The 27,274-nt window shown below is 40.9% G+C and overlaps 1 protein-coding gene across 2 annotated transcripts in view; it reads left to right on the top strand.

Moving 5' to 3' along the window:
* Positions 1 to 27,274, top strand: part of znf148 (zinc finger protein 148) — a 67,687-nt gene that overhangs the window by 31,011 nt on the left and 9,402 nt on the right. For both annotated transcript variants that reach the window (XM_063052422.1, XM_063052421.1), the window contains exons 5-7: positions 13,163 to 13,286; positions 14,994 to 15,077; positions 25,614 to 25,732. In XM_063052422.1, coding sequence (XP_062908492.1) covers positions 13,163 to 13,286; positions 14,994 to 15,077; positions 25,614 to 25,732 — 327 coding nt within the window. The remainder of the gene's footprint in view (positions 1 to 13,162; positions 13,287 to 14,993; positions 15,078 to 25,613; positions 25,733 to 27,274) is intronic.

Here is a 27,274-nt window from a genome sequence, read left to right as displayed (position 1 = left end):
TGAGGCCTAATTTGGAGTACTGTGTGCAGCTTTGGTCACTTGCCTACAGGAGAGATGTAAACAAGGTTGAAAGAGTGCAGAGAAAATTTATAAGGTTGTTGCCAGGTCTGGAGGACCTGAGTTATAAAGGAAGATTGAATAGGTTAGGACTTTATTCTTTAGAATGTAGAAGATTGGGAGGAGATTTGATAGAGGGATACAAAATTATGAGGGGTATAGATTGGGTAAATGCAAGTAGGCTTTTTCCACTGAGGTTTGGTGGGACTACAAGCGGAGGTCATGGGTTAAGGGTGAAAGGTGAGAAATTTAAGGGGAACAGAAAGGGACACCTCCTCACTCTAGAGAGTCGTGAGAGTATCGAACGAGCTGCCAGCACAAGTGGTGCATGCAAGTTCAATTTCAATGTTTACATGGATAGGAGGGATACAGAGGGCTGTATAGTCCCAGTGCAGGTAGATGGTTTTCAGCATGGATTAGATGCCCTAAGGGCTTGTCTGCACTGTACTTTTCTATGACTATGACTCTGTGAAGGCCTCCTTTGGTCAGAGTTGACCTGGATATTGCGTCCGAGTTGTCTAGATACGCAAACCTGGGCAATACGAGATGGAGAGCAAGCTCTTACCCATGTAGCAAGCTCCCGCTCTCCATGCATCTGATGAACCCAAAGGAACGGCAGAGATTGATACAGTTTGGTACCAGCAGCGTTGCAGGAGTTGCCAGTCAACATTGAAACTAATGTAGGACTGCCTTAGGGACTTAAGCTCCGTAATTTTCCCCCTCAGGATTTACTCCTGAAGCTTTCCCCTTGAGTGGGTATAGCTGTAAGGCAGGGGAGATCTGAGATCAGAGTTTTCCTTTTCCTAGATGAGTTGCCAACATAGCTGACAAGCCCCTTCTGCCTGAAGCGACTTGTTTTAAGGAACCAGTAACCCATTTTTGCCCCTTCTCCTGTCAGTAGAAACTGTTCTGCTGGGCTCAGTAGCTAAGCCACACGTGAAGGGCAGCAGCTGGACTTGGTTGTCAGAGGCTATCTGAGGCGCTCGCTATTGGAAGCATTTAATAGGTAGTGGGAGCTTGTCCCCATTACCACCCCAGCTATAACAACCTTAAGGAACCTCTATGTCTGCAACACAAGGTGTAAACGACTAAACATTTACCTACATGTTGCTAATGTTGAATCCAAATATGTATCTGCCCTACAATAGGGAAGCTGGAAAGAATGTTTATGGGAAAGCTATAGACTTTCATATGAGCAAGATTTAAAGAATGTTGAAGGGATGAACAAGTTTAGAGAAGTTGTTCACTAGGAAATGGGGTATAGTTGATCACAACATCATTGATTACAAAGCAGAAAATGAACTGGGACTCCCACTTCTGGTCACTAATCTGTGAATTATACTGAGAGGTACAGTGCCTATAAAAAGCATTCAACACCTCATGCCTCCCTCCCGGAAGTTTTCATGTTTTATTGTTTTACAACATTGAATCCTAGTGGATTTAATTTGGCAACTTGACACTGATCAACTTTCCTGTCGAGGTGAAAACTAATTTCTACAAATTGGTTGAAATTTATTACAGTTATTAAACAAAATAATTGATTGCATAATTTCTCACCTACCTTCAAGTCAGTATTTAGTAGTTGCACATTTGGCAGCAAATATCAGCTTTGCACATCTGGACACTGCAATTTTTCCCCCTTTTTTTTATAAACTGCTCAAGATCTGTCAGATTACATGGGGATCATGAATGAACAGCCCTTTTCAACTCCAACCCCAAATTCTCAATTGGATTGAAGCCTGGACTCTGACTTGGCCACTCCAGGACATTAAGTTTGTTGTTTTTAAGCCATTCCTGTGTAGCTTTGGCACTACGCTTAACCTCATTGTCTCAAATCTTCTCCCAAGTCGCAGTTCTCTTTCAGACTATATCAAGTTTTCCTCCAGGATTTCCCTGTATTTTGCAGAATTCATTTCACCTTCTACCTTCACAAGCCTTCCAGGGTCTGCTGCAGTGAAGCACCCCCACAGAATGATGCAGCCATCACCATGCTTCACGGTAGGGATGGTGTGTTTTTGATGACGTGCAGTGTTTGGCTTGCGCCAAATATAGCGCTTAGTCTGATGGCCAAAAAACTCAATTTTCGTTTCATCAGACCATAGAAACTTCTTCCAGCTGACTTCAGAATCTCCCACGTGCTTTCCCAGCAAACTCTAGGCGAGACTTCATATTAATTTTTTTTTCAACAGTGGCTTTCTCTTTGTCACTCTCACATAAAGCTACGACTGGTGAAGCACCCAGGCAAAGTTGTATGCGTGGTCTCTCCCATCTCAGCCACTAAGCTTGTAACTCCTCCAGAGTTGTCATAGGACTCTTGCTGGCCTCCCTCACTAGTCCCCTTCTTGCACAGTCACTCAGTTTTTGAGGATGATCTGTTCTAGGCAGATTTACTGTTGTGCCATGTTTTTCCCATTTCTTGATGATCGACCAAGGGATACTCAGTGACTTGGAAATTTTCTTGTATCCATCTCCTGACTTGTGCTTTTCAATAACCTTTTTACAGAGTTGCTTGGAGTGTTCTTTTGTCTTTATGGAGTAGTTTTTGCCAGGATATGGTCTCACCAGCAGCAGGACCACCTTCTTCTTCAGACTTTTAATGGTGGTTGGCAGTCAAACTTAAAGGTGCATTACCATTACCAGCTGGCCTGGAGTGTGGTGTAGAGTTGGGAAATAAAACCCCTACTACTTCTTTATCAAATGGAGACTAAGTTTGCCTCCTGCTCAAAGCCAGAGATTCAGCCTTCAGGTCTGGAGACTGGGAGGCTTACAGCTCAGCCAGGGCCAGCCTGAGGAGGGGAATCTCTCAGGCTAAACACATATACAAACAGAGAATCGAGGAGCATTTCAACTCCTTGGACCCCCGGTGCGTGTGGCATGTCATACAGGTCATTACAGACTTCAAATCACCTAGTACTGTGCCCCCTTCCAGCTCTGCTTCCCTCCCTGATGAGCTCAATTACTTCTACGCTCGCTTTGACCGAGAGAACAAGAAGGTCACCCTCAAAGCGGATCTGCCACCTGGTGAACTGCCTCTCTCACTTTCCACCTGCAATGTTTGCACCACCCTGAGCAGGGTGAATGTACAGAAGGCAGCTGGTCCGGATGGAGTCCCTGGCCGTGTGCTCAGAGTCTGTGCAGGGCAGTTGGCCGGGGTCTTCACAGACATTTTTAATCTGTCCCTGGCCCAGGCAGTTGTCCCCACAAGCTTCAAGATCGCCACCATCGTGCCAGTGCTGAAGCATTCCACTGCCACGGGCCTGAATGACTTCTGCCTAGTTGCACTCACCCCCATCATTGCGAAGTGCTTTGAGAGACTGGTTCTATCACATCTGAAATCCTGTCTGCCCACTACCCTGGACCCCCTCAATTTGCCTATTGCATCAACAGGTGAACAGAGGACGCCATCTCCACGGCACTTCACTCTGCCCTGACCCACCTGGACAGCCCCAACTCTTTCTTTCTTTCTTTCTTTTTAAATCTTTTTATTGAGAAAGTATACAAAAAAGGTAAGCCATATAAACATTAATACAATGTTAAAGTATAATAAAATTCCAAAAGATAACAATACCAAAAAGAAAATACTACAAACAATGTAATTTAAGCATAAGAAACCAAGATAACATAATAGTATACTAGATTTTATATATATCAATGGAAAAAAAGAAAAAAAAACCCCCAAAAAAAAACCCACCGTGCAACTAACTAAAAGCAAAGCAAAGCAATGGGCTAACTTGAAACCAAACAGAGTTAAACTTAAAATCACGTCCTCAATCCCGACCTCCATTAAAACAGTGAAAAAAAACAAGAAGGGTAAATATTACATTAAATGAAAATATCGAATAAAAGGTCCCCAAATCTGTTCAAATTTAAATGAAGAATCATAAAGGTTACTTCTAATTTTCTCCAGATTCAAACATAAAATCGTCTGAGAAAACCAAAAAAAGGTAGTTGGAGCATTAAGCTCTTTCCAATGTTGTAAAATACATCTTTTCGCCATTAAAGTAAGAAATGCAATCATTCTACGGGCTGAAGGGGAAAGATTACTAGAAATTTTAGGTAGTCCAAAGATAGCAGTAATAGGGTGAGGAGAGATATCTATATTTAATACCTTAGAAATAATATTGAAAATATCTCTCCAAAAAGTTTCCAAAGTAGGGCAAGACCAAAACATATGAGTTAAAGAGGCTATCTGCCCCGAACATCTATCACAGAAAGGATTAATATGCGAGTAAAAACGCGCTAACTTATCTTTGGACATATGTGCTCTATGCACCACTTTAAATTGAATTAGGGAATGTTTAGCACAAATAGAAGAAGTATTAACTAATTGTAAAATCTGCCCCCAATCATCCACAGAAATGGTAAGCCCCAATTCCTGTTCCCAATCTACCCTAATCTTATCAAATGGAGCTTTCCTAAGTTTCATAATAATATTATAAATCATAGCCGATGCACCTTTCTGACATGGATTAAGGTTAATTATCGAATCTAAAATATATATAGGAGGAAGCATTGGAAAGGAAGAAAGTATAGTACTTAGGAAATTTCTAACTTGTAAATATCTAAAAAAATGTATTCTTGATAAGTTATATTTATTAGATAATTGTTCAAAAGACATAAGGGAACCATCTAAAAATAAATCCAAAAACCGTAAAATACCCTTAGTCTTCCAAGTTTGAAAAGCGCGATCCGTAAAAGAGGGAGGAAAAAATATGTTACCTAAAATAGGAATCGCTAACCCGAATTGATTAAGATCAAAAAATTTTCTGAATTGAAACCAAATACGCAAAGCATATTTAACGATCGGGTTAGAGACCTGCTTAAGGCGTTTCGAATCAAAAGGAAGAGATGAACCTAAAATAGAACCAAGTGTATAACCCTGAACAGATTGTAATTCCAATGCTACCCATTTAGGAATAGATAGTATATCCCGGTCAAGTAACCAAAATTTCATATGTCGAATATTAATAGCCCAATAATAAAATCTAAAGTTAGGTAATGCTAAGCCTCCATCTCTCTTAGCTTTCTGTAAATGTATTTTACCCAGTCTCGGATTCTTATTCTGCCAAATAAATGAAGAAATTTTAGAGTCGACTTTATCAAAAAAAGATTTAGGAACGAAAATTGGTAATGCCTGAAACACATATAAAAATTTTGGCAAAAAAAACATCTTAACTGCATTAATACGACCAATCAAAGTTAAATATAAGGGAAACCATTTAGATGAAAGTTGAGTAATATGGTCTATTAATGGTAAAAAGTTAGTCTTAAATAAATCTTTATGTTTACAAGTAATTTTAACCCCAAGATATGAAAGGTAATTATTAATCAATTTAAATGGAAATTTATAATATAAGGGAAGATGTTTATTAATCGGAAAAAGTTCACTCTTACTAAGATTTAATTTATAACCTGAGAAAAGACCAAATTGTGCTAATAACTCTAAAACAGCAGGAATAGATCTCTCAGGATTAGAAATATATAAAAGTAAATCATCAGCATAGAGTGATAATTTATGGGACTTTAATCCCCGAGTTATCCCAGTAATATTTGAAGATTCTCGAATAGCAATTGCAAGAGGTTCTAATGCAATATCAAATAATAGGGGACTAAGAGGACAGCCTTGTCGAGTACCATGAAAGAGAGGAAAAAAAGGTGAATTTAAAGAGTTAGTACGAACCGAGGCTAGAGGGGAGTGATATAACAGTTTAATCCAGGATATAAATTTCAAGCTAAAATTAAACATTTCAAGCACCTTAAATAAATAAGGCCATTCTACTCTATCAAAAGCTTTCTCGGCATCTAAAGAAATAACACACTCAGGAACATTTTGTGAGGGAGTATAAACGATATTTAACAATGTACGAATATTATAAAAAGAGTAACGACCTTTAATAAAACCCGTTTGGTCTTCCGAAATAATAGAAGGAAGTACTTTTTCTAGTCTGTTTGCTAATAACTTAGAAAAAACTTTAGAATCAACATTTAATAAAGATATTGGTCTATAAGATGCACATTGAGCAGGGTCTTTATCCTTCTTTAGTATTAAAGAAATTGATGCTCTATTAAAAGATTCCGGAAGTTTACCAAGTTTCAAAGAAGCCTCAAAAACCTTACAGAGCCAAGGAATCAATAAAGAAGCAAAACATTTATAAAATTCAACAGTAAACCCATCAGGGCCAGGAGCTTTCCCCAGATTCATAGAAAAAATAACATTCTTAATCTCATCCATTGTAATGGAAGTATCTAATAAAGAAGACATATCCTGTGAAATCTGAGGAAAGTCTAACTTATCTAAAAAATCATTCATATATTTAGAATCTCGAGGAGACTCTGATTGATATAAAGAAGAATAAAAATCACAAAAGGTTTGATTAATCCCCACATGATCCAATATCAATCGATCATTTTGGTTATAAATCTGATTGATTTGAGATTTAACATAATTAGATTTCAATTGATTAGCCAGCAGCTTGCCAATTTTATCACTGTGAACATAAAAATCACTTCTTGTTTTCTTTAATTGGTTTACAATCGAGGACGAGAGTAGTAAACTGTGTTCCATTTGAAGTTCAGTTCTTTGTTTGTATAGCTCCTCAGAAGGAGCCATAACATATTTCTTATCAATTTCTTTAATCTTGTCCACAATAGCCATCTCCTCCTGCTTCTGTTTCTTCCTCAAAGCAACGGAATACGAAATAATCTGACCCCGAATATAGGCTTTAAAAGTGTCCCAAAGAGTGTTAACCGAAATATCTTCTGTATGGTTAATTGTAAAAAAAAGCTCAATCTGTTCATTCATAAAATTAACAAAGTCCGAGTCCTGAAGCAACAGCGAATTAAAACGCCATTGTCTATTGTTCGGTATATTGGCCATAATTTTAATAGAAAGCTTAAGTGGAGCATGATCCGAAATGGTTATAGAATCATAATCACATTTAATCACTGAAGGAATGAGACGAGAATCAATAAAAAAATAATCAATTCTTGAATAGGAATGATGAACATGTGAAAAAAAGGAAAAATCTTTTTCCTGAGGATGCAGAAAACGCCAAATGTCCGTCGACCCAGAATCAGAAAGGAAAAAATTAATCAAATTTGCAGATTTATTAGGTAAAGTCCGTAAAGGAGCCGAACGGTCCAAAGCTGGAGATAAACAGGTATTAAGATCTCCGCCCCAAATCAATGAAAACTCGTTCAAATTCGGAAACTGATCAAACAATGATTTATAAAATTCCGGACAATCCATATTAGGAGCATAAACATTAACCAAAACTACTTTTTTATTAAATAGTAAACCACTAACCAATAAAAATCTACCATTCGGATCAGAGATAATATCCTGTTGTATAAAAATAACTGAGGAATCTATAAAAATAGAGACGCCTCGAATCTTAGCATTGGAGTTCGAATGAAATTGTTTGTCCTTCCAGAATTTGAAAAAACGTAGTCTGTCCCCCCTCCGTACATGGGTCTCTTGTAAAAATAAAATTTGTGCTTTAAGTCTCCGGAACACTTTAAAAACTTTTTTTCTTTTAATAGGATGATTAAGACCATTAGTATTCCAGGAGACAAAATTAATAATAGACTCCATAAATCCTAAAGTCAACCCACAACAAGGAGGATTGACAATAGGCGCGACCCACAAACCCGGAGAGGAAACAGAACATACAAAAGATACCGGGGAAAAGGACGCAACCAGTACTTCAATAATGTATATAGCCCAAAGAAAAACAAACTAAAACGTGAAGCCCCTCCCGCCACCCCCCAGCCCAAGACCCCAAGGCAAAATCTAAAGCAGACCCGCCAGAAAGAAGCAAGCGCTAAAACTACCCCCATGACTTCCGGTATACGCTCCCTAAAAAAAAAGGTATAAATATGAAAAGGATCAGCTAATTGTAAAACAGTAAAAAAATAAGTAAAAAAAAGTTAGCTCAATTAGAATACACACAGAACAGAACAAAAGCCGGAAAATATATATTAAAAAAAAACCACAATAAACCTCAAACTCATGAATAGACACAGCAACAAAAAAAAATAGGATTATTAACATAAAGTGATTATAAAAAGCAAAACAGAATAAAATTTAAAAAAAACTACAAAATTTAAGGCCGCACAGGAAATACGTAAGATGACAAAAGGGAAGTAACCACCCAGAATCCCCTGGGAAAAGAAAGAAATGACGCAGTTAAAAAGAAAGTTTAGCAGCCATATTAAGAAATCGAAAGTAAACTTTTCTGCCCAAATAGGGCACAGAAAAGTTAAAACCAACCAATTCACAGCCTCCGATCAACGGAGAAAATTAAAAAGAAGGCAATTAAGATGTTGGAGATGAAAGTTGATCCAGATAACTCTGGGCATCCGATGGAGAATCAAAAAAACGAAGGGCTCCATCTAACATGCGAATCCTTAGACGTGCAGGGTACAGCAGCGCTGGTCTTAAATCCATCTTATAAAATTCCGACATCACGGATCTGTAACGGACCCGTTGGTCCCAGATTGGTTTACTGAAATCTTCCACGAATCGGAACTTAAGATCAGAAAAATCAATGAAACCTTTAGATCGAGCGAATCAAAACAGTCTCTCCTTGTCTTGAAAGTAATGAAAACGTAAGATAACATGCCTAGGTCTATCTGACCTAGACGAGTATGATGGGATTCTGTGAACACGATCCAGTAGCGGTGGTTGGTCAGGAAATACAGTAGGGAATGCATCTTTTAAAAGTTGGGAGAAATATTTCATGGGGTTGTTAGCTTCAACGGCTTCCCTGACGCCAATCATTCGTAAATTCTGCCGTCGCATTCTAGATTCCAAGTCAGAGTTTTTAAAAGTCAAAAAGTCAAGTTTCTTCTTCATTACATTAATTGTTTCTTCGATTTTCCCCATCTTAAGCTCACTTTGTTGCGCGGATTTTTGAAGATCAGATATAGCCGACTGATGTTCCGCAATACATGTTTGCATCTTATCAATTAAACCGGCAATTTTCTGGAAATTAGTTGAGATTTCCGTATGAATCAGGTCTTTAACAAAGCCCGCAATTTCCGTACGAATCATCTCCCTAACAGAGGTTGAAATTTCCCTCTGAATTAACTCCGATATCGCTTTCAAAGTCACCGGTGATTCAGTCGGAGGGAGATCCGTAGCTTTCGGTTTAACCGGAGGTTTACCATCCTTGCCGTCTTTCCCGTTCTTAGACATAGCAGATCTAAGTATCATCCAATTGTCAGAGAATTCAGTTTAATTCAAAGTATTGTAAAAATTGATGCCTTAATAGTTAATTAAAGTATAGCTGACCATAGAGAAAAAAACTCAGAGGTAATGGAGCGAGTCAAGAACGCGACTTCACTCCATGAGCGCTACCGGAAGTCCTTCCCCAACTCTTACATCAGAATGCTGTTCATTGACTTGAGTTCGGCATTCAATACTGTGATCCCCTCCAAGCTGATCGCCAAACTTTGCCAGCTTGGTATCAGCTCATCCCTCTGCAACTGGACCTTGGACTTTCTGACTAACAGATCCCAATCATTTTAAGTGAGACAACCTCTCCTCCTCCACTCTCACCCTGAACACTGGCGTGCCTCAAGGCTGTGTGCTGAGCCCTCTTCTGTACTCCATTTTCACCTATGACTGTGTTCCTATACATGGTTCTAACTCCATAATTAAGTTCGCAGACGACACCGCGGTGGTTGGCCTGATCAGAGGGGATGACGAGACGGCCTACAGGGACGAGGTCCAGCACCTGGCCGCATGGTGTGCCAACAACAACCTGGCCCTTAACACCCAGAAGACCAAGGAGATCATTGTGGACTTCAGGCATGCTAGGAGCCACACTCATGTCCCCATCTACATCAACGGAACTGTAGTGGAGCGTGTACCAAGCTTCAAATTCCTTGGTGTCCACATTTCCCAGGATCTCACCTGGTCACTGAACTCCTCCATCCTGATCAAAAAGGCACAACAGCGCCTTTAATTCCTGCAGAGCATCAAGAAAGCTCACCTCTGTCCCAGGATACTGACAGACTTTTACCGCTGTACCATTGAGAGCATACTCACCAACTGCATCTCAGTGCGGTATGGCAATTGTCTCGTATCGGACCGCAAAGCACTCCAGCGTGTGGTGAAAACTGCCCAGCGGATTATCAGCACCCAATTGCCCACCATTGAGAACATCTACCATAAGCGCTGCCTGGGCAGGGCGAAAAGCATTATCAAGGATGCATCTCACCCTAACCATGAACTTTTTACTCTCCTCCCATCCAGTAGGCGCTACAGGAGCCTCCGTTCCCACACCAGCAGGCACAGAAACAGCTTCTTCCCTGAGGCTGTGACCCTGCTGAACCTCACATCACAGTGCTAAGCAGTATTGCACTCATATTGTACTGTCTCAGTACTTTTATATTTGTGTGCTGTAGCCCTTACTTTTTATTCGCAATTATTTTGTAAATAACACTATTCTTTGCATTTCTTGTTAGATGCTAACTGCATTTCATTGGCTTTGTATCTGTACTCGGCACAATGACAATAAAGTTGAATCTAATCTAAGTTACCCCAAAAAGCCCTATAGATTGTAAATAACAAAAGACAATATTGTGAATTAAATTAAAGTCACTTTCAAGACTTAGTAAAATTTTTAAGTGAAAACTATCAGATAGTAATGAAGCCTGCACTTGATTTCTTTCAATCTTGTATGCTTCACATTGTAATAGAATGCGTTTAGCTATTTCATAATGGTGACAAAACCAACACACCCCAGAGTGATGTTTTCCAACCAGATACAAGGAATAGTTAAGCATGGTATGCCCAATTCTAAGTCAATATAATTCCTTCTTATTTTTCCCCCTTTTCCCATCAACCTAACAGTTTTATGTATTCTGTAAAGATGTCTCCGCTGATGTCCATTATCCCACAAGTCTTGTCATAATTCCCTAATTCTTAACCCCATCAACCCCTTAGTTTCTGATTTGCTACGTGATTTGCTATATCCACAGCTGAACTTTTAACAGCTTTTTTGGCCAAACAATCAACCCAGTCACTCTCCTCGACACATCTATGTGCAGGGGCCCATAAGAAGAAGACATGAAATAAAGTTTGAAGAGCATTCAGCAGTTGATCTGAGCTACTGCTAGAAATAACTGTTTTAAGACTAATCAAAACTGAAAAAAGAATCAGAACAAATTACAGCTTTCCAAGGACAAATTTCCTCCGCCTACTGCAAGCCCAAAATGATGGCAACAAATTCTTCTGCTGTATACACTGATAAATGGTTAGCAATACATTCCGGCACAAAAACAGCCACACCAACATTCCCAGTTAAATTATCTCTTGATCTATCAGTAAAAATGGTTAACATATCCCAATAATTTTCCTTAACATATTGATGGACCAACAGACTCTCAGGCACATCAGGACTCTTGGACTTCATTAAATCATGCAACCTAAAATAAATTAAAGTAATTGCGGAAAAAAAACAAGGTGGATTACCTAGAAAGATACAGTGAGACATATTACATAATCCAGCAAACCCATATTCCTTGTGTGATAAGAACCCAGCTACCCAAAACTAAAAACACTCTTCTTGTGATGTTCCCAAAAGTATTTTTAACAGGGTGATCGTTACTCTGCTGCCTCAAATTAATCCAATATGTTAATATCAACTTTAACCTCTGCAACTAAAAGGGTAATTGTCCCATTTCAACTGAAATAGAGGTCACCCTCACTACACCACAACACAGTCTAAAAGTCTGTGCTTGTAACACATCCAAACATTTTAAATTTGAAGCTGCAGCTGATCCATACGTTACACGGGCATAATCAAGTACAGATCTAGTTAAACAGATATAAATGGTCAACAGCGATTTTTGAGTAGAACCCCAAGATTACCACATAAACACCGGAGGATATTTAATGCCCCTTTACATTTATATTTATTTGGTGCTTCCATGTCAGCTTATTATCCAGCCACATGCTGAGAAATCTTCGAGAGTTTGACCAGATAATTGCAAATCAAGTGTGGGTCTATTAATCTTCTTTGTAAAACACTTAGGTGTTTTAGCCACTGAAAGCTTAAAATCCCATCTAATTGCTAATTGTATCCTACGTACAGTTAAATTTAAATTATTACCTCTAATTCATAATGCTCCATCATCTACAAAAAGTGAATTACCCACTGATCAACAGAAAATATCTCTATTTCAGAGTAAGCATCATTAATCAGCAGTTGGACTTTCCAGATACATGTGTAGTTTTACTACAATCTATTGAAACACCTTGACTGCGAACGGGTGATCTCCATTTAACTAATTATGTAACTTCTAAAACCAGTTGGCTGCACCGGTGATTATTTGGTGTGTCATATTAAAGGGGGTGAATACTTATGCAATCGATTATTTTGTGTTTTATATTTGTAAGTAATTTAGATCACTTTGTAGACATCTGTTTTCTCTTTGATACAAAAGAGTCTTTTTCCTGTTGATCAGTGTCAAAAAAGCCAAATTAAATCCGCTGTGATTGACTGTTGTAAAACAATAAAATGTGAAAACTTCTAAGGGGGGTGAATACTTTTTATGGGCACTGTAAATAGGTATGAATGCCTTTGAGAAGATGTGACTTGCCTGTGGACTCCTGTCAGTTTCTGAAAGAAATAAACAAGGTTCAAGGCAGTTTATTATAGGGTTTTTCAAGGGTATTTAATATAGAATTTATTGCTACAATTTTATTTTTCTTGGGTACATATTCCATTCTGGTGCTGGTTGCGCTAGATTCCATTATTTTGTTAAATCTGTGGTATTTCAAATTCATGTGCAAATTTCATCAGTTTTAGTGTGATCACTTGTGTCTTTAGAATATACAAAGAACAAGTTTTAGCACCCAATCGGTGGTGTTATGTGGAAGTGTTTGGGGGAACTTGTTTAATAAATTCTGTCTAAAAAACGTTTGGAAGGGTCTCGGCCCGAAATGTTGACTACTCTTTCCCATAGATGCAGCCTGGTCTGCTGATTTCCTTCAGCAATTGTGTGTGTTGCTTGGATTTCCAGCATCTACAGATTTTCTCTTGTTTCTAATAAATTCTGTGTTGGAATAAAATCGTTAACATTTTGTATTCAGATTCTAACAATAAATGAAGATGGATCGTTGGGATTGAAATGCCTGAAATCTCATATCTGTGAGCACTGTAATGCTGCTTTCCGTACCAACTACCATCTACAAAGACATGTTTTCATTCACACAGGTATGGGTGGTCTTGTACGCTAAATCATTCAATGATAAATACTTGTATCATTCAAGCTGTGGTTTAATATCTGAAAAATATTGTCAAAATATTAAGGGTATTTATGATTTTAATTGGGTTAATATTTACTTGCCATTTTGTTGTTTCCTGAAATATTCATTGCAAACAAATTCTTCTAACTTCTGTTTTATTGTCCGATTCTGTACCGTAATGAAACAAAACATTATGGACATCTGTTGTGAAGTTTGGTGTTCTAAACTTGCTGGTCGCTCCTCATGTAAGCATTTGCCAATTGCATTGTAATTTGAACTCTTCCTTGAGTGTACCAGTGAAACACTATTTTATAATTCTCCAGCGTTACACTGGGAATCTGTAATGGCGTATCTCCGCAAAGTTAAAACTAGTATCTAAACAGCAAGGCCATTAATTTTGTTGGCAAGAAATTGGCACAATGGGCCAGGGCTAGATTCAAGCACATCGAACTTATAGCGTTCCATGACTTAACTATAAAAAAGGTTGTTACCTGAATGTGTTATGCTTTTAATTTTGATTTCCTTGTGTAGTTTAACTAATTATGAGGGGTGTAGATAGGGTAAATGCAAGCAGGCTTTTTCCACTGTGTTTGGGTGGGACTACAACCAGAGATCATGGTTTAAGGGTGAAAGGAAAGCAAACATGAGGGGAAGCCTCTTCACTCAGAGGGCCGTGAGAGTGTGGAACAGGCTGCTGGTGAAAGTGATAGATGTGATTTAGATTTCAACGTTTGAGATATTTAGTTAGGTACATGGTAGAGGTATGGAGGGCTGTTGTCCCATGCAGGTTGATGGGAGTAGACAGTTTAAATGGTTTGGCATGGACTAGATGGGCCAAAGGGCCTGCTGTGCTGTATTCTTCTATGATTCTATGACTATAATTATAAAACTGTTTAAAATACTCCTTTTTTTGTTTTTGAATGGCTGCTTTTGACAAATTTGTCAGCCACCTAAGCCAGCTGTTAACTTCTTGTTTTATGAGCTGGTGTTGACCAGTGAGGGTACCCACACCGCGCTGGCGAGGCTGGCCACCCAGGCAAGCCACACAGACTGGGGACTCCACTCCCTTGATGGACGTCTCTGGGGGCGGGGGGGGGGTGTGGCGGCCCACACACGTGGGACTCGAACCGCCATCGGGAGCCGCGGGCAGACACGCGGTAGCGTGTTTGGAACTACCCGCTCAGGGCAGACCTTCCGGGGACAGTCTGACGTCACGTCCGTCCTGCGGGTCGCAGGGGCCCATGGGAGGGGAGATCTAAGCGCACGATTTTGAATAAAGGCATTCTGAGTTCAGCTCTCTCTGCCTCCGTGCGTTTCTTTAGTAGTGCGTTGGCGCGCAACTACATTTCTTTATCTGACCGTCTGTCCCCTATGATGGTACTTGTGAGTGAAAGGCCCTGCAGCTTTAGGCCATCTTGTTGAGGTTTGCATCAGCACTTTGCAAATTGGCTCCTCAAAAGCTAGAAATCAATAGTTTCTGTGAGTCTGTTTGGTTTAGCAGGAATTCTTGGTCCAAAGTCTCTTCAAATTTTATGTCTCTCTGAATTGTAATGTTGCTAAATGTTGAATATGTTTTAAAGTTCATAAAACTGACTGGAGATGACATGGAATTAAGGATTCCATTTTCTTGTATTCGTTTGTAATACTCACTGACCGTATTCTTTTACTTTTGAAGGTGAAAAACCGTATCAGTGCAGTCAATGTAGCATGCGTTTTATTCAGAAGTATTTGCTGCAGAGACATGAAAAGATTCATACTGGTAAAGTTTCTATTTTAATTCAACTTATCGGTTTTTGTATCTGGAAAAATATGAACAGGTCTGATTACAGGTTTAATCGTGTCATTAAACCTAGAGTTTCACTTTCATTCATCTTTTTGGTAAACTTGAAATCAGTCAATAAAAATAACATAACTGCATTTATGTAATGTTTTTCCTATCCAACATTCCCTCAAATTTTTTTTTGCAGCTGTGCGGACGAACCATTGCACTCAGCAGGAAATTTTTACGTGGCCTCAAAATTGTGCGGCACTTTAAATGATTTGTTTCAACAATTAACAATGAGCTATCAGCTTCCATTCTTTGTTTATTGTTAGAATTTGCAACAGTGTTTTAACTTGAAAGTGACAATATAAACACATTGAAGTTCTAAAATGTTTCAAGGTAAAGGGTGTGGTATATTTATTATTTTAGAAAATCTAGAAAATATTCATTAACTCATTATAGAATATTTCACAATTATTAACAGATTTCAAAATTACATTAACGTTATATAAAAGAAAATTCAAACTGTGCAACAACAAAAGCTACGTGTGTAGGAGCATTTCAGTTACAGTGCAGCTAGGGATCCACACAGGTTCGAGGGAACAGTGTTCTTATCCCAAAGTCCTTAGCAATTTTAGATTTGTAAAACTTGTAAATCAAAACTACTAAGAACACTGTGCCTGTACATGACTTTCCAAGAGTAATCCAATTGGTATCGTTCCCAATCTTTCCAAATATTCTTGCAAATGATTTTCTTCCATTTATTTTGGAAAGCCATTATGGATTCTATATCCATCACCAAATCAGGCAATGCAGTTCAAAGATCAACCCCGACCGTTGTACAAAATTATTTTACATTCGTTAGCTTTGGAGTTTTTGGTCAGGTAACAAATATCTGAGGCACAATAGCACAGTGTGGAGTATGGTAGCAAAGTCGTTAAGTACTATCACTTTACAGCCCCAGATATCACAGGGTTCAATTCTTTCTCCTGTGTGAAAGGAGTTTGTTTGATCTCCCTGTGACTGCATGGGTTTCCTCCGGATGCTCTGGTTTCCAAAGATGTAAGATTGAGGGTTAGTGACTAGTGGGTGTGCTGTATTGGCACTGGAAGTGTGGTGACATTTGTGGGTTTCCCCTAGCACAATCCTTGGTTGTTCATGCAAAAATAATATCCTTTACTGTCTGTTTCAAACAAAGTGTGATAACTGGAGTCTCTCACTGTCCCTCTCTTTCTGTCTCTCCCTCTCTCTCTCCCTCTCTCTCTCCCTCTCTCTCTCCCTCTCTCTCTCCCTCTCTCTCTCCCTCTCTCTCTCCCTCTCTCTCTCCCTCCCCCTCCCCCTCCCCCTCTCCCCCCCTCGCTGTCTCACTCTCCCGCGCGCGCGGTCTCGCTCTTGCTGTCTCTCCCTCTCGCTGTCTCTCCCTCTCGCTCTCCCTCTCGCTCTCCCTCTCTCTCTCCCTCTCTCTCTCCCTCCCCCTCTCCCTCTCCCTCTCCCTCCCCCTCTCCCCCCCTCTCCCTCCCCCTCTCCCTCTCTCTCTCCCCCCCTCCCCCTCTCCCCCCTCGCTGTCTCACTCTCCCGCGCGTGCGGTCTCGCTCTTGCTGTCTCTCCCTCTCGCTCTCCCTCGTGCGCGGTCTCTCTCGCGTGTGTGCTGTTTCGCTCTCTCGCGGTCTCTCCCTCGCTCTCGCTCACGCGCTGTCTCGCCTTCGCTCTCTCGCTCTGCCTCGCGCGCTCTCTCGCTCTCCCTCACGCGCTGTCTCTGTCTCCCTCGTTGTCTCGCTCTCCTGTGCGCGCGGTCTTGCTCTCGCTGTCTCTCCCTCTCCCTCGTGCGCGGTCTCTCGCTCTTCCTCGCGTGCGCTCTCGCGTGTGTGCTGTTTCGCTTTCTCGCGGTCTCTCTCTCGCTCACGCGCTGTCTCTGCTTCGCTCTCTCGCTCTGCCTCGCGCGCTGTCTCGCTCTCCCTCGCGCGCTGTCTCTGTCTTCCTCGTTATCTCGCTCTCCCGCACGCACGGTCTCGCTCTCGCTGTCTCTCCCTCTCGCTCTCCCTCGTGCACGGTCTCTCTCGCTCTCCCTCGTGCGCGCGGTCTCTCGCTTTCCCTCGCGCCGCTGTCTGTCTCGCTCTCGCGCGTGTGCTGTCTCGCTGTCCTGCGGTCTCTCGCTCTCCCTCGCGCGCGCTCTCACTCTCCCTCGTGCGCTGTCTCTGTCTCCCGCGCTGTCTCTCTCTCTCTCGCTGTCTGTCACACTCTCACGCATGGTCTCTCTCGCGCTCTCTCGTGCTGCTTCTCTCTCTCTCTCTCTTTCCCGTCGCTTCTCTCTCTCTCTCTTTCCCGTCGCTTCTCTCTCTCTCTCTTTCCCATCGCTTCTCTCTCTATCTCTCTGTTTTGTTATCAAGTATTCTGTTACTGAAAAAGTTTTGTCTCAGTTCTGCGTCAAAACCCTTTGTGTCCTTTGTAACTTGCTCTGCTCTGAAATGATTGATCCCAGCTTTGCCAGTTCATCGGCGTGGCACTATTACCACCTTCATGGGGTCTCTGTACCCGTTCAGAATGGGTTCAGTGTGTACATGATGACTCTGAAATAGATGCTGACTGAAACTGTCTGAGCATTACCATGGCCAAGTAAATAGATTGATGATTAAGCGTGAGTTCTTGCTGTGGCTCCTTTCGCTCAATCAATGGAAGTTCTAGCAGAATGGAAGTAGCACAGATTATAAATATGTGTAAAACTATACCATTCTTGTTCTACTGAATGTGATCTTTCAGATTAATTAGTCACTCATTATATGCATGTCCCTCTGGCCACGTTTAAGAGGAGCGCTTCTCTTCAATGAATTGCTTTGACAGTGACGCTACTTTAACGTGGACAAATATGGCATTTGATTTGCATTCAGCATATTCAACAAATAGAAATGAACATAGAACATAGAATAGTACAGCACAGTACAGGCCCTTCGGCCCACAATGTTGTGCCGACCCTCAAACCCTGCCTCCCATATAACCCCTCCACCTTAAATTCCTCCATATACCTGTCTAGTAGTCTCTTAAATTTCACTAGTGTATCTGCCTCCACCACTGACTCAGGCAGTGCATTCCACGCACCAACCACTCTCTGAGTAAAAAACCTTCCTGTAATATGCCCCTTGAACTTCCCGCTCCTTACCTTAAAGCCATGTCCTCTTGTATTGAGCAGTGGTGCCCTGGGGAAGAGGTGCTGGCTGTCCACTCTATCTGTTCCTCTTAATATCTTGTATACCTCTGTCATGTCTCTGCTCATCCTCCTTCTCTCTAGAGAGTAAAGCCCTAGCTCCCTTAATCTCTGATCATAATCCATATTCTCTAAACCAGGCAGCATCCTGGTAAATCTCCTCTGTACCCTTTCCAGTGCTTCCACATCCTTCCTATAGTGAGGCGACCAGAACTGGACACAGTACTCCAAGTGTGGCCTAACCAGAGTTTCATAGAGCTGCATCATTACCCCGCGACTCTTAGACTCTATCCCTCGATTTATGAAAGCTAACACTCCATAAGCTTTCTTAACTACCCTATCTACCTGTGAGGCAACTTTCAGGGATCTGTGGACACGTACCCCCAGATCCCTCTGCTCCTCCACACTACCAAGTATCCTGCCATTTACTTTGCACTCTGCTCTGGAGTTTGTCCTTCCAAAGTGTACCACCTCACACTTCTCTGGGTTGAACTCCCATCTGTCACTTCTCAGCCCACTTCTGCATCCTATCAATGTCTCTCTGCAATCTTCAACAGTCCTCTACACTATCCTCAACACCACCAACCTTTGTGTCGTCTGCAAACTTGCCAACCCACCCTTCTACCCCCACATCCAGGTCGTTAATAAAAATCATGAAAAGTAGAGGTCCCAGAACCGATCCTTGTGGGACACCACTAGTTACAACCCTCCAATCCAAATGTACTCCCTCCACCATGATCCTCTGCTTTCTGCAGGCAAGCCAATTCTGAATCCACCTGGCCAAATTTCCCTGGCTCCCATGCCTTCTGACTTTCTGAATAAGCCTGCCATGTGGAACCTTATCAAATGCCTTACTAAAATCCATGTAGATCACATCCACTGCATTACCCTCATCTATATGCCTGGTCACCTCCTCAAAGAGTTCTATCAGGCTTGTTAGACACGATCTGCCCTTCGCAAAGCCATGCTGACTGTGCTTGATCAGACCATGATTCTCTAAATGCCCATAGATCCTATCTCTAAGAATCTTTTCCAACAGCTTTCCCACCACAGACGTAAGGCTCACTGGTCTATAATTACCCGGACTATCCCTACTAACTTTTTTGAACAAGGGGACAACATTCTCCTCCCTCTAATCCTCTGGTACTATTCCCGCGGACAACGAGGACATAAAGATTCTAGCCAGAGGCTCAGCAATCTCTTCCCTTGCCTCGTGGAGCAACCTGGGGAATATTCCATCAGGCCCCGGGGACTTATCCGTCCTAATGTATTTTAACAACTCGAACACCTCCTCTCCCTTAATATTAATATGCTCCAGAACATCAACCTCACTCATATTGTCCTCACCATCATCAAATTCCCTCTCATTGGTGAATACCAAAGAGAAGTATTCATTGAGGACCTCGCTCACTTCCACAGCCTCCAGGCACATCTTCCCACCTTTATCTCTAATCAGTCCTATTTTCACTCCTGTCATCATTTTTTTCTTCACATAATTGAAGAATGCCTTGGGGGTTTTCCTTTACCCTACTCGCCAAGGCCTTCTCATGCCCCCTTCTTGCTCTCCTCAGCCCCTTCTTAAGCTCCTTTCTTGCTACCCTACATTCCTCAATAGACCCATCTTGCTTCCTAAACCTCATGTATGCTGCCTTTTTCCTCCTGACTAGATTTTCCACCTCACTTGTCACCCATGGTTGCTTCACCCTACCATTCTTTATCTTCCTCACCAGGACAAATTTATCCCTAACATCCTGCAAGAGATCCCTAAAGATCGACCATATGTCCATTGTACATTTCCCTGCAAAAACATCATCCCAATTCACACCTGCAAGTTCTAGCCTTATAGCCTCATAATTTGCCCTTCCCCAATTAAAAATGTTCCTGTCCTCTCTGATTCTGTCCTTTTCCATGATAATACTAAAGGCCAGGGAGCGGTGGTCACTGTCCCCCAGATGCTCACCGAGAGATCTGTGACCCGACCCGGTTCATTACCTAGTACTAGATCTAGTATGGCATTCCCCCTAGTCGGCCTGTCCATATACTGTGACAGGAATCCATCCTGGACACACTTAACAAACTCTGCCCTGTCTAAACCACTGGAACTAATCAGGTTTTAATAATAAGCAAAATGCTGAGGTGGTTTGATGTTTGGTGAATAAATCATGTAATTTTCATCCACCCATAATTTTAGCTAGAAATCACAGACAGCTGTGCCACATGAGGTATCCAGATTTAATCCTGATATCTGCTTTCTTTTAGCAATAATAAAGGAAATGAGGTTAGTGCAGCAATGTTATGCTGTGATGTAAAAGAGAGTCGGCCGTGATCTTTTGAATAGCAGAGGAAGCCTTAGGCCTTCTCTTTTTTTTTAAGGTCTGGGTAAACCTTTTTATGCCATGGACCAATACCATTAAGCAAGGAGTCTGGATCCCAGTTTGGGAAGCTGTGTCTTAGAGTAATTTTAGTCTAGGTAGTCATAAAGCTAGTTATAATAGGGAAAATAAAGTCCAATGGTATTGCTCTACCTGGTACTGTGTTATACATTTTTTATGTATTTGATAAAGTAATAGTTCTTTCTCATCGTTTCAGATTATTCTCTACCCTTTTTATATGCAGAGTTCTAATTTGTAAGGTACAGATTCCAAGTGGCACGGTTGTTTATTTCCCACACACTTCCTCTGGAATTGCAGGCTGTCACGGTAGTGGAGTAGTTAGCATGATGCTGTTACAGCTCAGTTTGTCGGATTTACAGTGGAGTAAAGGGAATTGCAGTGGCATGAGAAAGTTGCTTGGAAGAGAACACTGGCAGGGATAATGACAGAACATCAATGGCTGAAACTTCTCCAAACAATTCAGAAGGCACAGGATATTGACACTGCCTATAAAAAAGTATTCACCGCCCCTCCCCTGGAAGTTCTCATGTCTTATTGTTTTACAACACTGAATCACAGTGGATTTAATTTGGTTTTTTTGACACTGATCAACAGAAAAAGACTCTTCCGTGTCAAAGAGAAAACAGATCTCTACAAAGTGATCTAAATTAATGACAATATAAGGCACTAAATAATTGATTGCATAAGTATTCACCCCCTTCCAGTCAGTATTTTAGTAGATGTACCTTTGGCAGCAATTACAGCGAAAGTGGATAGTGTGTGGATAGGTCTCTATCAGCTTTGCACATCTGGACACTGCAGTTTTTCCCCATTCTTCTTTAGAAAGCTGCTCAAGCTCTGTCAGATTGCATGGGGATCATGTGTGAACAGCCCTTTTCAAGTCCACTCACAAATACTCAATTGGAATGAGGTCTGAACTGTGACTTGGCCACTCCAGGATATTAACTTTTAAGCCATTCCTGTGTAGCTTTGGCTTTATGCTTAGGGTCATTGTCCTGCTGGAAAACAAACCTTCTCCCAAGCCACAGTTCTCTTGAAGACTGCATCAAGTTTTCCTCCAGGATTTCCCTGTATTTTGCTGCATTCATTTTACCCTCTACCTTCACAAGCCTTCCAGGGCCTGCTGCAGTGATGCATCCACACAGCATGATGCACCCATCACCATGCTGTGGTATGTTTTGAAGGTGTGCTTTTGATGATGTGTAGTGTTTAGTCTGATGGCCAAAAAGCTTAATTTTGGTGTAATCTGACCATAGAACCTTCTTCCAGCTGACTTCAGAATCTCCCAAATGCCTTCTGGCAAACTCTAGCTGAAATTTCATGTGAGCTTTTTTCAGCAGTGGTTTTCTCTTTGCCACTCTCAACTAAAGCTGCGACTGGTGAAGCACCCGGGCGGGCAACAGTTGTAGGCGCAGTCTCTCCCGTCTCAGCCACTGAAACTTGTAACTCCTCCAGAGTTGTCACAGGTCTTTTGGTGGCCTCCCTCACTAGACCCTTTCTTGCATGGTCGCTCAGTTTTTGAGGATGGGCTGCTCGAGGCAGATTTACAACTGTGACATATTCTTTCCATTTCTTGATGACTGACTTAACTGTTCTCCAAAGTGTATTCAATGACTTGGAAATTTTCTTGTATCCATCTCCTGGCTTATGCTTTTCAATAACCTTTTAGCGGAATTGCTTGGAGTGTTCTTTTATCTTCCTGGTGTTGTTTTTGCCAGGATACTGACTCACCAGCAGTTGGACCTTCCATTTACAGGTGTATTTTTACTACAATCAATCGAAACACCCTGACTGCATGCAGGTGTCCAAAAACAGATTACTGTTTAACTAATTACATGACTTCTTAAACCAATTGATGATTTGGTGTGTCATATTAAAGGGGGTGAATATTTATGCAATCAATTATTTTGTGTTTTATATTTGTAGTTAATTTAGATCACTTTGTAGAGATCTGTTTTCACTTTAACATGAAAGAGACTTTCTCTGTTGATCAGTGTGAAAAAAAGATGGAATATGTAAATAAGCTAGCCAATAGTATCAAAAGGGATACCAAAAGTTTCTTCAGATACATAAAGTGTAAAAGAGAGGCAGGAGTGGATATTGGACCACTGGAAAATGATGCTGGTAGTAATGGGAGATAATGAAATGGTGGACAAACAGAATAGGTATTTTGCTTCAGTCTTCATTGTGGACTGCAGCATGGTGGAAATCAAAGAGTGCTGGGAGCAGAAATATGTGAAGTTGACATTACAGGGAGAAAGAAAGTTGTTGGGAAACTGAAAGGTCTCAAGGTAGATGGTGTACACCCCAGGGTTCTGAAAGAGATGGCTGAAAGGATTGTGGAGGCTTTAGTAATGATCTTTTAAGAATCACTGATAAAAGTAGAAAATTGCAATTGTCACTCCACTCTTCAGGAAGGGAGAGAGGCAGAAGAAAGGAGACTGTAGGCCAGTTAGTCTGACCTCAGTGCTTGGGAAGATGTTGGAGTCAATTGTAAAGGGTGTGGTTATGGGTTACTTTAGTCATAGTCATACATTGATCCCGGGGGAAATTGGTTTTCGTTACAGTTGCACCATAAATAATAAATAGTAATAGAACCATAAATAGTTAAATAGTAATATGTAAATTATGCCAGAAAATTATGAATTAAGTCCAGGACCAGCCTATTGACTCAGGGTGTTTGACCCTCCAAGGGAGGAGTTGTAAAATTTGATGGCCACAGGCAGGAATGACTTCCTATGACGCTCTGTGCTGCATCTCGGAGGAATGAGTCTCCGGCTGAATGTACTCCTGTGCCCACCCAGTACATTATGTAGTGGATGGGAGACATTGACCAAGATGGCATGCAACTTAGACAGCATCCTCTTTTCAGACACCACCGTGAGAGAGTCCAGTTCCATCCCTACAACATCACTGGCCTTATGAATGAGTTTGTTGATTCTGTTGGTGTCTGCTACCCTCAGCCTGCTGCCCCAGCACACAACAGCAAACATGATAGCACTGGCCACCACAGACCCGTAGAACATCCTCAGCATCGTCCGGCAGATGTTAAAGGACCTCAGTCTCCTCAGGAAATAGATGGCTCTGACCCTTCTTGTAGACAGCCTCAGTGTTCTTTGACCAGTCCAGTTTGTTGTCAATTCGTATCCCCAGGTATTTGTAATCGTCCACCATGTCCACACTGACCCCCTGGATGGAAACAGGGGTCACCGGTACCTTAGCTCACCTCAGGTCTACCACCAGCTAGTCTTTTTCATATTAAGCTGCAGATAATTCTGCTCACACAATGTGACAAAGTTTCCTACCGTAGCCCTGTACTCAGCCTTGTCTCCTTTGCTGATGCATCCAACTATGGCAGAGTCATCCGAAAACTTCTGAAGATGACAAGACTCTGTCCAGTAGTTGTAGTCCGAGGTGTAAATAGTGAAGAGAAAGGGAGACAAGACAGTCCCTTTGAGGCACATGATAAAATAGGCTGTAGTCAGCATGGTTTCCTCAAGGGAAAATCTTGCCTGACATTTCTGTTGAAATTCTTTGAAGAAGTATCAAGCAAGATAGACAAAGGAGAATTGTTTGATACTGTGTACCTGGCTTTTCAGAAGGCCTTTGACGAGGTGCCACCCATGAGGCTGGTTAACACGTTAAAAGCCCATGGTATTACAGGAAATATACTAGCATAGATAAAGTGTAGCTGATTGGGTGGAGGCAAAGATTGACAAAGCGACCCCTTTCTGGTTGGCTGTTGGTGACTAGTGGTATTTCACAAGGGGTCTATGTTGACATTGCTTCTTTTTATGTTATATTTTAATGACTTAGATGATGGAATTGATGGCATTGTTGCAAAGTTTGCAGATGTTACGAAGATAGGTGGAATACATTGTTGGGAATTGTATGGTTATGTACTTTCACTTTGGTAGAAAATATAAAGAGTAGACTATTTTCTAAATGGAGATAAAATACAAAAAAACTGAGACGCAAAGGGACTTGGGAGTCCTTGTGCAGAATTCTGTAAAGGTTAATTTGCAGGTTGAGTCTGTGGTGAGGAAAGCAAATGTGATGTTAGCGTTCATTTCAAGAGGACTAGAATATAAAAAGAAGGATGTAATGTTGTAGGATGTGCTGACACTGGAGGAAGTTCAAGAGGTTCAGGATTGAATGGCTTGTCATGTGAAGAGCTGTTGATGAATCTGGGCCTGTATTCCCAGAGGTTGTTTGATTCTTGATTAGTCAGTACATGAAGGAATAGAGGGGTGGGGTGGGGGGAGGAATTGGCGGGGAGATGCAGGAGGTCGGGGCTGAGAGGAAAATTGAATTAGCTGTGATGGAATGGTGGAGCAGACTAGATGGGCTAAATGGCCTAATTGTACTCCTATATTTTATGGACTTATTTTGGAGTTCAATCCCAGCATCCTCTGTAAGGTGTTTGTATGTCCTTCCTGTGTAATGTGCGGATTTTCTCTGGAAGCTCGAGTTTACTCTCACATTCCAAAGATGTGCCTATTAGTGGGTTAATTGGTCATTGTAAATTGTCCTCTGAATAGGTTGGAGTTACATTGGGAGTTGTTGGGGGTTGCTGAATGACGAGACTCAAAGGTTCAGAAGGCCCTATTCCATGCTGTATTTCTAAATAAGTGAATAATTAATTGCTGGTGCCATACAATGGGAATAGAAAGTCCCACTTATTTATTGTCAGCCACCCAGCTTATTGTTGCAAAGCTCTTGTTGCACACTTTATTGGGTATTTGGGCCATAGTTGTGGAGGAATTGAGAACATTGGAGGCAAAGTGTGTTTCATTGAATAAATTTAATAATGCACGCATTTTTGAAATTAATGCTGATTTACTTTTCTAAATGTGGTCTTTAGAGTTTTATTGGAGTTGACATAAAACTGAATTAAATGCATTGTCCCCATGTGTAATCCTTTGATACTGCCATTTTCAGGTGAAAAACCCTTTCAATGTGATGAATGTGACATGAGATTTATACAGAAATATCATATGGAGAGGCATAAACGAACTCACAGTGGAGAGAAACCATATCAGTGTGAATACTGTCACCAGGTGAGAGTTAACTTCAAGTAATTATCACTGTTGTGTGGAAGCACTGATTAGGAAATTTTATAACCCAAAAAGGCTGTTTGCCTGTCACACCTGCTGGTTCTCAAAGAATATAAATCCTACCCAAATATGAAAGAAGGCAAAACAGGAATGTATGCTTTTATTATCTAAGCAATACATTTAAAATTATGAAAGCAGAGAAATTATTTGATACATTGTTTCTAATGCCCAAATACAGTATGAAGAACTATTGATTCAATAAAAAATATATATGCAAAGGAAAACAGTGGGGAGAAGAAAGTGAACAACTTTAAACTGGAGATTTGTTTCCGTGGTTGGTAGTCGATACACAGCTGTCAGTGTTCAAGATTATAATGCATAGAGGGGTGTAGTAAGATTGTGTAAATCTATTGAGATTTGCATCATTTGGTGAGTAAAAGGCTATCATTAGCAAGTTGGGTCCATGTTATAACTTGCATGCATTTCTACCTCCTCACATCTTCACTTAACAAAGTCTATTTTCTTAATATCTCTCCATTCTTCTTGGGATTGTCTTACAAAATAGATGTTTGGACAGTGAAATTGTGTCTCTGGGTGCATCCTATGAGTTTTTGTTTTATTCTCATTGATAATGAAAGGAGTTTCTCTTTTTTTTTCCTTTGAGCCTCAGGACTCACACTACCAGTAGTTATTACCCCTCAACTATCAGGTTCTTGAACCAGAGGGGAGAACTTCACTCGATTTCACTTCATCATTGAAATGTTCCTACAGCCTATGGACTCACTTTCAAGGACTTTTCATCTCTTGCTCTCTATCTATCCATCTATCTATCTTTATTTGTTAGTTTATTATCTCTTTTTGTATTTGTACAGTTCGTGTCTTTTGGTTGAACGTTCAAGCTGATGTGGTTGAGCTGATTGATTCTATTATGGATCTATGCCCGCAAGAAAGTGGATCTCAGGGTTGTATATGGAGACATATATGTACTTTGATAATAAATTTACTTTAAACAAGCAATTATATTTTCTATTCTTTGTTTTTATCTCCCTGAATTTTGTTCTGCATCGTGTGCATTGTCTTGGTGTCTTTACTAAAGCAGTGTGCCTAAACTAGTGTTTTGACTGTGGTTTAAATAGTGTCTTGTGTGACGTCAACATGACGTCTATACTGTCCCACTTATAAAATAGGAGATGATGTGGTTTTTATCATTTTCTTGTGGAGGCCTTCAGCAGGTTAGGCAGATGTGTTTGGAGACAGAAAGAATTAACTCCTGAGTGAACTTCCATCTTTCATCATTCTTTTGCCTTGTAACAAACAAGGACATAATGACAGCAGACGGGCACTAACAATGAATTTGGGGATTTCATGACATCACTTTGCATTTTACTTATTTTACTGCAATGTGTAATGGCTTGTTTATTTGAAAGGAAAAGAAGTAAAGTAAGCCATGGAACTTCTGTGTTTACATTTTTTTAAAAAACTGTTGTTTACCACTCAGCTTTAACCATTCGATTAACTACTCTGGTTTACTTACTCTTTCGTTTG

Source organism: Mobula hypostoma, chromosome 6 (genome assembly GCF_963921235.1).
Source record: "Mobula hypostoma chromosome 6, sMobHyp1.1, whole genome shotgun sequence".
Lineage (NCBI taxonomy): Eukaryota > Metazoa > Chordata > Chondrichthyes > Myliobatiformes > Myliobatidae > Mobula > Mobula hypostoma.
The sequence above is the reverse complement of the archived record's forward strand: the minus strand, read 5'-3'. Positions and strand labels throughout refer to the sequence as shown.